At 42.6% G+C, this 14,075-nt stretch overlaps 1 protein-coding gene across 32 annotated transcripts in view; it reads right to left on the minus strand.

The window, feature by feature from the left end:
- Positions 1–14,075, minus strand: part of MAGI1 (membrane associated guanylate kinase, WW and PDZ domain containing 1) — a 335,995-nt gene that overhangs the window by 63,844 nt on the left and 258,076 nt on the right. For 16 of the 32 annotated variants that reach the window (XM_064432949.1, XM_064432955.1, XM_064432954.1 and 13 more), the window contains 4 exons: positions 11,114–11,320; positions 8,088–8,298; positions 4,677–4,759; positions 1,830–1,868 (listed from right to left, as the gene is read on the minus strand). In XM_064432949.1, the coding sequence (XP_064289019.1) occupies positions 1,830–1,868; positions 4,677–4,759; positions 8,088–8,298; positions 11,114–11,320 (540 nt within the window). The remainder of the gene's footprint in view (positions 1–1,829; positions 1,869–4,676; positions 4,760–8,087; positions 8,299–11,113; positions 11,321–14,075) is intronic. The other 16 variants (XM_064432960.1, XM_064432959.1, XM_064432966.1 and 13 more) reach the window with 4 other exon arrangements.

A 14,075-nucleotide genomic window follows, 5' to 3' on the forward strand; every position in this document is an offset into this window, starting at 1 on the left:
CTCCCTACAGAGGGGCTGGATGGGTTCCTGAAGCATTACTTCTCTAGCCAGCAGCTATTTCAGCTGCAGCCATGCACGACTGTGAAGGAGCTGGAGGGGAACTCAGCACACTCAGCTCTTACTACTCCCTGTGAAGCCAGGAGGGTTGGTCCAAGCCATGCCAAATTCTGCTTTATGGTTCAATTTTGTGTCTGAAGAACCACTTCTGTTAAAATGCAGTGACCTATTACTCCACAGCTCTTTGGAAAACAAGAAGTTGTGAAAATGCCTTGAGTCTTAATCTTATATTTAGAACAGAAGCTGTTGATAATTTAAGGTGTTGTTGCCAACCAGTTTGTACTAACCTGAGTTACTATAACTATACTAAGTTTTCATGCCCCCTTCCTAATGTTGCTGTAACCAACTGAGTAATTTGAAAATTTTTTACACTGCAACATTTGCACATCTCATCAGCATATTGATGGGCTGTGAGCTCAATAAAACTTATCTGCATTGAAACAAAGGAAAAATCTTGTGATGTTGGAGCAGAACTCTTGTTTATGTAAGTACCTGCAGATCTGGGGTCAGGCTTATCAATTAATGAGTTTTCCTGCATCTATTTTTTCAGCTCTGCTCTTGTACTAGTTCCTGACAGCAGACTGAAAGAAGGGTAATTTCTGTTTAATATCGCCTCTAAATTTGCTTTTTTCAAAACCTCCCTCTCATTTTAAGCCACTGGTTGTGAAGACCTTCATGAGAACCCTTTGCAGATTGTTGATGTGCATCCACCTACTTCTGATGCTACTTGATCTGCTGATGATCATTTGTGCAAGCTGCACATAACACTCATGGACCACTAAAGAGACTGCATTCTTCTTTAAATTGTCAATTTCTTTCAAATTCTTGCTCTATGAGAAGTTAGGCATTTTATTCCAGGCATATTATTCAGAAGAACCATTTATGGAGCAGTGTTCCAAGCCCACTGCTGGCTGCTGATGCCATATCCATCACACAGAAGCAAGGAGCAGAATATACTTCCTTGCAAGTCATTACAGAAACCTGAGCTTAATCTGGTAATACAATTCCTCCAGTATGCAGAACTATGAACTATAACTGCAGTCCTTTTAAAAAGCAATAATAGTCCTGGTGGAAATAAAATCCTATGCAACCTCTTATCCCTTCAGCTCTGCGAGTGCACTAGAGCATGGCTGAACAGAAATAACAACTACCTCTGCCATCAGTATAAACACAATGAGCACTGCTGAGATTAGATATCAAGACAGCATCCTTCACAAAGAGATGCTGCAAATAAAAGTGTACCACATCACTGAAAATCATCTGTTTATAAAATCACTGACTGAGGGAAAATTTTAAGCTGTTTCATTCACAAGCTCAGCTGAAGCATCCAATGTAATACTTAAAACTTTCTGAATCACACTTAGCTTCTATTGTCTGGGAAATGTCTTGGGCCCCAGTGAAAAAGCATCATGAGCTACTTCATTTCATCTTTGGCATCTATGAGCTTTTTCCTGGAGCCATAGATGCCACAGGAAAAGACCCCAACTTCTGCAGATTTCAGGAGGAAGCAACTTTGAATTAACTTTGCAAGACTGGGGCTCTCTAGCTTTCTTCAAACTCTGAATCAGTAAGAAAAGCACTGCAGATCTGAAGCTAGGGAAAGATAAATGCTTTGTGTGCTGGGGAAGTTTTGCTGACAAATTACTCTTATTGAAATAAAAAAAAAACAACCCTCAAAAGATGCAAAATGATACAAAGGAGAAAGAAAGTAATTAAAGGCTCAAAACAGTGCAGTTGAAGTCAAATATCAAAATGAGAGATGGATGATTTACCTAGTTCACTGTCCAGTTCCTCCGTGTGCACCCCTTCTTCTCCAAGGGAAGAGCAGTAAATGAGACAGAAAAAATTAAAAGAAAATTTCAGATACCAGCCCCAAGCAAGAAATTCCCTACAGCAAACAGCAGAACCAGCACTAATTTTCTACACACCGAGCCCAAGCTTCCCATTTATCACACTCCAGTGATCAGAATATTGATGGATCTGATGCAAATAATGAAAGAACTGGTTCTTGCACTCTCAAAAGATCTGCATCAATTGATTACTTCCATGTCATGGTTTGATATGGCAAAGTCATGAAATTGTGATGTTCTCACTGTAGTGAGGCTTTTCCCTCAGATCCGTATGGTCTGACCTTTGCAATCTGTTCTACGGACACATGGATCGAGCAGAAGGTCAGACCTGGACACTAATCAAGGAATCTGAGAGGAAAACCTTGCACCTAAACAAGGACTAATGCAGCAAGGTTTTCAAGAAAACATCTTAATTTATGTGCACACAAAGTCCAACAGACTTCACTGTCCTACTCAGATGATTTAGATAGCCATGAAGCCTTGTTTCACTGGAGGCACAGACCCACAGTCCAGATGCACTGGTGAGGCACAGACAGGAATGCACCAGTTTTAGCAGGGCACCTGGGACAAAGATCACATAATTTTTCAAAGACACAAAGCCATCAATATTCGCTGTTGCTCCATTTATCATTATCTGCTCCATATTCATAAGTTAACAGTGACACAGATGATTAAAGTATTGCTTGGCCTATAAATAATAATAATGCAGTCTGAAAATGAAAGATGGTGACAAAACCAGAAAAAAAGATGGTGAAAACAATCTTGGACCCAATACAGCAAAGCTTAAGCCACATAAATGAATGACAGAAGCAACCAGAGGTTATAGGGTTGAAACATCTGGACACCCAAAAAACTACTTAAATGACCTCTGCAAAATATTCTATCAAAGCAGTTGTTTGGGACCATTAGTGTGGAATACAAATTGCAATTTCCTTTGATAACCTAAACAATGTAAAGTAAACAAGTAAAAACTTTGTTAAGGACACATATCCTGATGAAACAAAAGCACAAGGCAACTAACTGCACCCAAACAAATCTGAAATGATATCTAACATTTATAAAATCTATAAAAAGGGTGTGATGAGCCGGGCAACTCACATGCACACACACACACCAAACAAAACAGAAGAGTCATCCCACACAACAGTGACCCTTGCCAAAAAAACGTCCAGCTTCTATGACAAAGCAAAACTAACCTTCTCTCCTCTCTGTTTTTTAAAACATAACTATTCTTATGTGCTAAGCAAGATTAGAGCAGCCAAGCAAAGCATTGCAGAGCACTACTGTAACTATGAAGCAACTGGTTTAACTAGTGAATGTTAAAAATATCTATTAATGAGCAACTTGGTGAATGAAGTGAAGGGGTGTGTGGGAAGATGAAATTAGCTGATTTAAAAGAGTTGATAAACAAAAATGCCACTGCTCTCCAAAATTATGAACTCAATGAAATACAATAATACCAGCTGTATGTTTCTATTCCAAATTAAACAAATTATTCCAATGTTTGCTTTATAATTGGTAAGAGGACAAGTGGAAGACTTTCCCTTCTGCGAGGAGACTTCAAACTGTGTAACAGAGGAGCCCAGTCACCCTCTGCAGCCTTGTGGTGCTGGCTGCTCCTCGCCTGGCACATCCTTGTGGTCTGAGGGTATCCTGCACTGTGCTCTAGCTACTTGGTGACCTGCTTCATCACAGCAGCCTAGACTGCAGAGGTGAATTCTCACACCCTGCAAAATCTCACAAGTGAAAGATAGGAGAGGCTGAAACACTACTACATGTGTAAAAACAGTTCACAGCAGTCCTGGAGGCCAGAGTTGAACCTAATGGTGAAAAGGGATTGAGTTGATTCTTTTCTGAAATAAAATTGTGATTTTTATTAAGGTGAATGACACCAGTAGGAGGTTAATCGTATTATGAAAACTGATTTTACAAAGACAGCACCAACACTGATGAAGGAAACACTTCCATTTTTCAGAAGTGTTTACCATGACAGGCCTGTATTAGCCAAGATTATGTATTTCAATACTATCACCTTTCCCAGTCAGTAGACCAAAATTCCCTCACAGGTTTTCCCAAACTTTTAAGTTATTTTAATAATTCACCTTTTCTTCCAACATCTCATAAAGGAGGCCAGGAAGGGACCTCCTTTAACAGTCCTGCATTTGGCTGCTCTAAATCGGACAGTGGCTTGCATTTCCAACATCTCAAGGAATACCAAATCTCAGTGCAAATTTTCAGTGTCAGAAATCTACACTTTCAAATGGAGCTTGTTTCAGCAATCACAACACTGCACAGACTGTCAGCATTTAACAGCACAAGTGAAGCAATTGAGTTATTTCTGCTCAAACAAGGAAACAGCAACATGTCTCTCAACCCATGTGAAGCAGGCGGTTGAAGCGGAACACGGCGGAGCACGCAGAGACTCAGTCACTCCCTCCCACACAGCGATCCAAGAAGCAAACATGTCAGACAGCTTTGAGTCTTGTTCAGCCTCAGTGACTTTTCAAATGCCTTTGCAAAAACAGAGGCCTCTTACTTGTAGCACCTCCTTGATTTTTATTAAATGATCTGGCACCTCAGTGGCTGTTTTACATTCACAGCGATTTTACAACATAATGGATATTGTCTCTTTGTACTTACTGAAAAATATTTTTTAAATTTTAAAAAGTCTTTCTGAATACTAGTTATTAGAAAGAGAGAAGGAAAAGGAAAAAAGTCACCTAGGAATGGACCAAACACAGTGTTTTGTCACTATTTTTCGTCTCTTACCATCATCTTCACATTCTTCTAGAGGCTTCTGCTGTTTGTTCAGGCACCGTGGATCTAGCCAAGATGTTGTCTTTGTGTTATGGCTGGAAACCAGAAATGGAAATACGACCTTTGTTAATAAAGCAGAGTTGAAGTACACATGACATAAAAGTATATATCCTTTTTATTATTCAACAGACCTGGAGGTATACTTTTGATTCAAAGAAACAGCTCTACAATTTGATGTTGTACAAACTAGTCGACCAAATCACAAGAACTTTGGCATTGAAAACACAAAGGTAACAAGTGAAAATATACAAATCAGTACTCCTGACTGAAAAGAGGCATGTGAATGCTGAAATATTATAATATTAATTTCCAAATTTTTATCTTTGGTGGCTTGTTTTTAATTCCCAGAGCTGTCTGTGAGCTAAAGGCAGTAGTTTCCCTTCCTCACTAAATTATCCAGTGAGCTTTGTTCCTACAAAAGACCTTTGACATGTCTTTTATTGACCCAAGCATTAGTCTAAAACGATTTTGACTGAAAACTTTATAATTACACAAATAAAAATGTTCTAAGCCTTTGATGGAAGCTGAACAGCTTTACTTTCAACTCTTCCTTTCCACAAGTCCCCTGACAGCCTCATGATGCCAGTCCCAGCGGTGAAGGTTGCATAGTAAACAGGCTTAAAATACATTTTTCTAGAAGTTATTTTCTCCCATAATTTCATTTGCATAAGCAGACAATCTGGTAATATAATGCCTCTTCTACAACCTGGTGTCATCTTAGACACAACCTGCTAAGATATCCCTCCAGTCCCTGAGGTATCACTTATCTAGCTTAGCCTCTAACACTGCTTAACAGTTTTAAGTTTCAATACCGTAGTAATGCTATTTACTTCTCCTTCAAGGTCTCAAAGAGGTTTACAAACTGAATTTTAGCCTCACAACAGTCTCACGAGGGCTCTGTAATGAGGGCCACGATCCCTGAGGAACTTACAACCAACCAGAAAACTTGTATTGTACTGGAAGAAAAGGGGCCAGCCCTGCTCCCTGGATCTGAGTGAGTAAATAAAAGGTCCTTGTTTTATTCATCCTACTACCCAGCCCTCCCAAGGCAGGATGAGCAAATGTATTTAATCCTTATGTGTGCTTCAGAGCAATTAATCAGCACCTGAATTGCTGAATGGCAGAAATTCAGCAAGTCAGAAAATTAACAAAAATAAAGCAGAGGGGCTCTGCCACTTTATTTATAAGCAAGTCTGCAGTCTAGCTGAAAAGGAGGGTGGTGGGAGGAGAGCAATAGAATATTTGCATATTTCTTGCAATTTTGTACTCACTAAGCAAAGGCTCACAACAGTGTAGTTTGCTGAGGCACAGAAAATTAGCTGAACACCTTTCAGATCACACTCTCAGGTGGAAAGGATTGTGTTAGACCTGTAACATGCACAGATAACAAGGGACTGGGACACACTGAGCAATGAAAATGCCAATTAAAGCACGAGAGAAACATATCTCAAGAACCAAATTGCTTCAGCTAGATCAGGATTGGTTATCTGACACACAGCCCTGGCCCCACTGGACCTGCACTGGCTCAGTGCAAGAATCTCATGCTGCTCCCTTCAGCACCCTGACTTGATACCCAAAGCACCACAGATGCTGGAACAGACATCTGAGCCAGCTTGGGTCCACACTGCTCATTAGTTCACTTTCTTAATCTGATGCAAATCAAACTAAATGGTTTCTAGGCTCAGGATGTCCTTAGAATTAATAGAGCTGCAGTCATTCAGTGCTGCATCCACACCAACAGGTTCATGCACAAAATCAGCCCCATGTGAGGCTGGGTGCTGCTGCCAGAGCTTCACATCACACAGGCCTGTGATGTGTACAGGCTGTGTTTTCCCCACACACACATGATTCTCCTGACAAATTATTTAGAGGTGCTGCAGTCCTGCATTGTTCAGAGAACACAGACGCAGCAGCCGTGGGGGTGGGTTTGGGGAAATAAGTGGCAGCAGCAGAACCCCCGATGGAAGCACCTGTAAGGAAGGACAGCAGGAGCCCTGTGGAGTCAAAAAGGAGAGCAACTGACTGCTTGGGCAACACTTACTGCTCATCATCTGTCCTCCCAAGGAGGAAAATGGCAGGCTGAACGGGCTATTAGGCTGTTCTCTATACAAAGGGCAGAGAGTACATCAAATAACGAGGCACCCTGAGGACACCATGAGGGGAGAAAGCTGTGCCCAGGGTAATGTACTCATCTTGGTTTCATCTGATGAAAATTTGCATTCTGCCTTCTTCTGACTTTGTCTTACACTCAGGGACTGTTGGAGCCTCTTCAGGTAATTGAGAGTGCCCTGGAAAATGGCCTTTTTCAGAGCAGCCCTCTCCCAGCTCAAGAAGTCATCCCAGCTCCTCAGATCTTCTGGCAATCTTCTCTCATGTGTTCCCTTGCCACTGCAGCCAAGAGAAAACCTGCTCTTGACCCTTCCCCTGGCCCTGTCCAAAAGTCTCCTCTCCTGATGATAAGGCAGGACTGCTGCCCTCACAGCCCTGATCCAGTGTAACTCTCCACAGGAGACAGGGCTAATTAACAGAGGAAGCTCTTCTGCAGTAACTGGGCATTGGCTTCTGGTAGGGTTTCCACAACTGCATTAAACAGACCATCAAATCCAAAATCAATTCCTCAACCCCACTTCTACTTGGCAGCTAAGGGTTTGAGTTTCAAAGGCTAATTGAGTGTTAATGTCTAGCTAAACTCTGTGCAAGACATCTCTTAGACTAACAGCTCCTATTTTATAAGTTACTCCTACCTCAATAAATTTAGACAAGTATAATTTGAGACTATTATTTATGGCATGAAAAAAATCAATATAATCATAAAACTGCTGACAGCAATCAGCTCTTAGGCAAAGGCTGCAGAGCTTGAGGTGCTCCAAACTTGCTGTGCCTACCCTGCACTGAGCTGTACCTTTTGCCAGCCACTGGAGAGCATTAACACATTTGGCCCCTTTGCTGTGATGAGAGGACAACACACAAAATCCATTCCTGTCTCTGCTGCACAGGACTGAAGGAATCCCCTCTTCTACATTATGCACAGAATGAAATCTCAGCCCTTCCAATTAGGAGCTTTCATTTCACCCGTGAAAACAACTGGCCTGTGTTTTATAAGTGTCTCTTGCTTTTGTAACTACCCTCATAAAACAAGCAATTCCCTCTGCCTTGGAATTCAGGAGTAATTTGGATGTTAATCCAATCAGGAAATGCAAACCCCCTTCAGAAGCAGTAAAGAACTAACAGCCCTGCAACCCAACTGTATACACTAAATATTTAATACACACACGTACACACACAAAACGCATCCGTGGAGGTTTACTTTATGCTCAAAGAGAGGGAGAGAGATGGAATTAGAACAACAAAAATGTGCTTTACTCTATAAAATAGACTTCTCCGTTCTCCGTGTAGGCCATCTCCCAGTTTTCTGGCAGAGGACCTAGGTTATCCTCGGCAGAAGGAGGTAGGTATTGAGGGAGGCTCTGAGATGGTTCCGTGGTGGGGACGTGGGTGTGCCTCTCAATCGTGGACGGTGGGGCTGCCTCTCTCCCAATATGCGTGCTGTGCTCGTCCTGGTCACCAGACTCTGCTGTGGGACAAACACAGACACAAGTGAGAATCAGCCCCTTCCTTCCCCCGGTTTGCTCCTCCAGGTTTATCCTGCCGGTTTTCCTCTCCTTGCCTTTTAACTCACGAGACTCAGCGACAGATGAAGCGAGGGCAGAGCCCCAGCAGCCTCTGAGGCAGCAGGGGTGAGCGCTCCTTGCCCACACACACTCTGCCAGCCAAACAAACCAGGAGCTGTGATCAGCTCCAACAGGCCCTGCTGAGGTACCAAATTCCTCCAAGCTGAGGCCAGGGCTCACGGGTGCAGAGGAGTTCAGTGTGCTTCCAAGCAGGTTCACTCCTGCAGTGCCAACTGTGGGACAGGATTAGGAGGATAAAACGTCTTGTTTGAAGAATGATCAAAAGAGATTTTACAAGTGCAAAATGTTGCCAGAAGCTCACAGTCAACAAGCTAAGGGTGAATGCAGTGCGTTATTTTTAATTAAAAATTAAAATGAATGTCAGCACTGTATACCATGTGTCCACCTGTTGCTGCTCACTAGTGCCCGTTCTTGCTGTCTGAGAAGGTTTATTCCAAGGCTCATCACAGTATCCTTCCAGTCAAAGTCAGTCTGGAGTATTTTATGCTGCATCAGGCCCTTCTCCCTCTAAGGAAATATTTCTGATGCTTGTATCCATGCAGTTTTGAACTGTACCCATGAAACAATGCTACTCATTTCCTCCCATCACTAATCACAGTAAATGCTCCCCAATAAACAGGTCTGTGCCCTCTCTCCTTCACAGAGAGGTTTTGGCAACAATGGACAAAACCTAGAATTAACCCTGTGTCCATCAAAGGGACTTTCTCTGTTTGGCTCTTGAAGGTGTTGAAAATTTATGGCAGTACTTCCACATCCCCTGAGAGCATCAGTACAAGCACAGCTGACAATGCACTGAGCAAGAAACAGAGATTAGTGTCATCCTCTGCCAAGTCCCCAAGGGCTGAAAGGGCTTCACAGACAGAACCTTCCCTGCTCTCCACACCAGAGACCATGGACATCCTCAGTTCACAGCCCACAGCCCTGAAAACAGCTCCTTCCTCATTCTGGTCTGTGTGCTGCCATTGCCAAAAGAGAAGAACACTGGGAAGAACTGGAAGAAAAACATCTAGACTAAATACCCTCAGTGCTTGCTTTTCAGCCCTCCTGGAGTTTGATATTTTTAGGTAGAAGATGACAACATAAAGAAGCGTGAAAGAGTCATCGCCAGATAAAACTGAGAGTACAAACATGCCAAAATCTGGAAAACACAAGTTACTGAGAGGTCTCCTAGGGAAGCAAGAGCATTTTAATATGGCTAGCACACTTTCATGTGAAATAAGCATAAGGAATCACTTTGGTATATTAGAAATAACTCTCTTCCTAATTCTGTGCTCATTTAATGAAGGCAAGGGGCCAGGGTGTGATAATGTTGTGACAAATGAGCTGCATCTTCCAGTATTTCATCTTGCAAAGGAAAACAAGGAAGAGAAATGATGCTCAAGCTACTTCAGGGACACCAAACTGAGATAGGCAGTGAGGAAATCAAATAACAGATCTCCCACCAGCTTCTTCCTAAAATCAGTTCCTGTGACAAAGGCTGAGGCTGTTGTCGTGTCACAACACGTGAGAAACCACTCTTGGTTGGTCAATGAGCTGGTAAGCAGAGACAGAAATTCCAACCAGGGAGAAATTAGGCTGGCTAGAAGCAGTTTGAGTTGGAAATGTAGCGGGTAGCAGCCAAAAGAGAGTCCAAGCCTCAAAAGCCATTTGAGAGTTTGGCCTGGAGAGGACCAAAACTAAATCTCAGCCTAAATCCTTTTGAAGCTCTAAACAGATGTTAGAGCCAGGACATTGGGAGGTGGGAACTGGCAGGACAGATCTTCTAACTCATCAGAGGCTGGGAAGGGAAATTTTCATAGTGATAGAAAGAGATCAGAGGACAAAGGACCGGGTGCCATTTATGGTGAGCTCCCAAGGCAAGCAGCTGGGAAAGGCTTGAAGGTGTGGATAATACTTGCTCAGTACTGGCCTCAAAAGAGCCCTGAAGATGAATTCAGTGCTTGAAACTGAGCTGAGGTAACAATGCTCTAAACACTAAGAAATACTAGGCCTGGGGACATGGGGAAGAGCTCTTGCCCCTCAGAGCTTCACAAACTTCGAGTTGATTTCTGTGGAAACTCAATGGATCTCCAATGGTGTTTTACTCTGGATCTCTCTGAACAGCACTTGAGATTGCAAAGGTTTCCAGTGATCTTTCAGCCAAGGCTTGAAGGTAGCCATGGTGGGAGCAAGGCCTGTGTTCAGGACCTTCATGAAATACAGAACTTGCACCCATGCTCCAGATCTCACTCCTGCAGCAAACAGCTCTCCATGTGCTGGGAGGCACCTGGAGAAGAGGACCTAGGACAGTAACTGTGTGTGATGGGCAGCTCTAGATGCAAGGAAGGATAAAGGACAGCAACATATTTAGGAAGGAGCAATGAGTAATTCCAAGTGTAAACATGGTTGAGTCGTTTCATACTGTCTGTAGCTGTCAACCATAGCACAACTCTTCCCTGACCTTTCTGCAGTTAATGGATTTGAACTTTACCACATTTCTGTCTCGACCACTTCAATCCCACAAGGCATTTTTGGAAAGACCCAGCTGTGCATGTGTTTGATCACACCTGGGCATCTGCCATTCAGGTGTCAGCCAGCTCTGTTTGACACTGACAGCTTTGCAGAAAACACATTAAAAACAACACCCCCTCTTCAAAATACCCTCCAAAAGCCTTCCCCATGTGTTCCAACTGAAGGACAGCAGTATTTTCGCTTTACCTGTGAAGCTACTGCTCATTTCAGGTACATCATCCTCTTCCTCATTCTCTGTATGCACTATGCCAGCATTTTGCATATCATTGTAAGACTTGGTTCGCTTTGGAGTCGACTGCTTGGAGCCAGACTGCAGGTTTTGCAAAGCATTGGTGGAAGTCACTTTCCCACTGAGGGGCTGGCTTGGAGGCTTCGGCGTTCCATAATAGTTACCTAGGCAATAGAGACACATTTGCATCTTCAAAAGAGAATAGTTTATAGCAGTAAGTTTTCCATTTCATTTTCTTTACAGTTCCATTAAAATTTCTGTCCCTCCCCACAGATCAGTATATAAAGAAGCTAACACGTGCTGTTCCCATTTTTGGGGGTGCATACTTCATCTCTACAGCAGACACAGAAATATTTCTTGCCTCTTTAGTTATTCTTGTAGAATCTAAAAGGAGAAGCAATGGTTGTATTGTTTAGGTGCACTGAGCGTACATGGGCTAAAACAAAAGGCAGTCATGGTGAATAGCAAAACTTCATCTCGTTACATCTGAATTTCAATTAATAGCCTTTTTACATGTGTGCACCCACACAATGCTGTGGCAGATCTGGAGTGAGCCCTGCAGAAAATAAAAAATTCATGACTGCTATCACCAAGAGAAGTGATGAAAGGCTCGATGGCCTGCTTTAGTACACAGGTTCTTTTAGGGGGGATGTTGCATTTGGAAAGCAAACACTATTTTCTCTCTAAAAGAAAACTTAGTTAAAAGAGAGAAAAGGAAAGATACCACATGGCTTTGTTCGAAGAGGAAATTCAGCAGTTGGGTCAGCTGGGGTAGAAGTTAAGAACCAGACCTTAAACCTTAAAGCCAAACTTGAAGGGACACAGATGCACCCCGGGTTGTGCCAATACATGCTCAGAATCCACCACCAGCTGTGATGGAAACAGTGCAGAGTGCTTGGGCTGCCTCCCTGCCATTTTAAGTGACCATGGAAGAAACACAGAATAAGTGCACTTTCATCCATGCCAGAACAGCACAAAGGAATTTCACTGGCCCTGTTTCACTTCACCTCCACACCACAGCAGTGCTTGATTTGGCACAAATATCTCAACAGCAACCTCAGGTCTGGAATCTGTTCTCGCAACCCTGGACATTACAGGAATTCAGACACATTGCAAGGTGAATCTTCTAATTTTTACACAATGGCCTGTTATATAAAACAGTTTTATATAAAACTACCCAAAATTTTTCTTTCAGGAACTACTGTTAATTTTTATTTGCCATCTTCATATTCCAAGGGTAGACTTAAAATTTTTCTCTATGCCCTTTGACATGACAAAACACAAAGAATGCCCTCCCATGCAGTTAAATTACAGCAACAGTGCAAAATTCTTCTCTAAAACATACATTTATTTACATTCTTCATTGATCGCTACATGCTATATATAACCTGAAAGCATTATTTTTCAATTTTTCAGTACATATTTTCTCAGCCACTGTAGGAGAAGATCAGGTTTGAAACCATCTAAGGAACCTGAAGGCGCACAGGTCCATGGGAAGTGATGAGGTGCATCTGCAGGGAACCTGGATGGAGTTGCTACATCACTTTCCACCATATGTGAGGAGTTGTGGCAGCCTGGTCAAACTCCCACTGACTGTAAAAATAAAACTAAAATCCCTTTCTTAACAATGGAGGACCCAGGAAGAGGCCAGCCAGCCTCACCTCTGAGCCTGGCAGGATCATGGAGCAGCTCCTCCTGGAAGGAGGGTCACCAGGACCCATCAGGATCTGGAATCACCCTGACTTGCACTGGCAGAGTCCATCTGGGAAAACCATTTAGGAAACACCAGCAATCATCCCCCCTCACTGCCTCCTGAGAGGTGGAAAGGTATTTCTCACAGAGCTGAGTGCCAAGCAGGCAGAGCAGGTCCCACCTCCGTGCTGTTAGAGCTGGAGGAGCAGGACAGCAACACGTGCAGGTTTGCCTTAACAAGGTGTGCCCCAGCCTGTACACAAGGACGTGGATCCAGCTCCACGGGAGCAGCAACGCTTTCATCTTCTGTTCATCATCTCAGAATCCTAAATGTACATTGATGCATAATTTATGGGGAGAAGGAAATTGCTGCTTCTGGAAAGAGCCTCTAATGGGTACGGAGGCTCCGCAAGCAGGTTGCAGTTTCTGCTGGAGAAATAATTCTTATGCTCTACATACTGCAGAACGGTTTTATACAAAAAGAGGAGGAATGGGGGAGAGGGAGTGCAAAGGAAAATACAAATGTAGGTGGGCAAAAAAAAAAAAAGGATAATTAGCCTTGCTCCCATTTACCCTCTTTGGCATTTCTCATGAAGAACAACACCACTCTGGGATTTTGTGTGTTTTTTGGGTTTTTTTTAGGTTGATCCTTTGTTTGGTTTTCCAGAAGGAAAAAAAGTTTTCTAAGGATATTAACTGCTAAGCAGAGAGAGCCACGTGTGTGCCATACACATGAAAATGACTTGTATTTATAGCACTGCACATCACCATTTTATGCAAAAGTTATTTTGGGTCTGGTTTAACTGGTTAAATTCTTTAGGATGGATGCAACAAAGAGAATGAAAGGGATATATAGATGTTGATAGTATGGGTTTTATTTCCCCTGGACAAGAGCAAAGCACAGATGACACCATCCTTCCTCCAATTATGGAGAAATGTATGATTACATCTTTGAATTTTGCTCCTCTTCAGTTCCTCTAGCAACAGCAAAACTGAAGTACCTACCAGTCCACAGAGAGCTGTTCCTCAACAGAAAAACAGGCTTCTCTAAAGTATTTCAGGTTTTCTTACACCAAAATCATGAGTCATTTTTCAAACCCGCCATGGTTGTTGGTACTAACATCAGTGAATAATTACTCTCTACCAAGACAGTGTGCTGTCTTAGAGGACCCCTGTAAATATAAATGAGCATATAAAAAGAGCAAATATGAATTTGAAGCTGAGCAT

Source organism: Passer domesticus, chromosome 9, assembly GCF_036417665.1.
Source record: "Passer domesticus isolate bPasDom1 chromosome 9, bPasDom1.hap1, whole genome shotgun sequence".
Lineage (NCBI taxonomy): Eukaryota > Metazoa > Chordata > Aves > Passeriformes > Passeridae > Passer > Passer domesticus.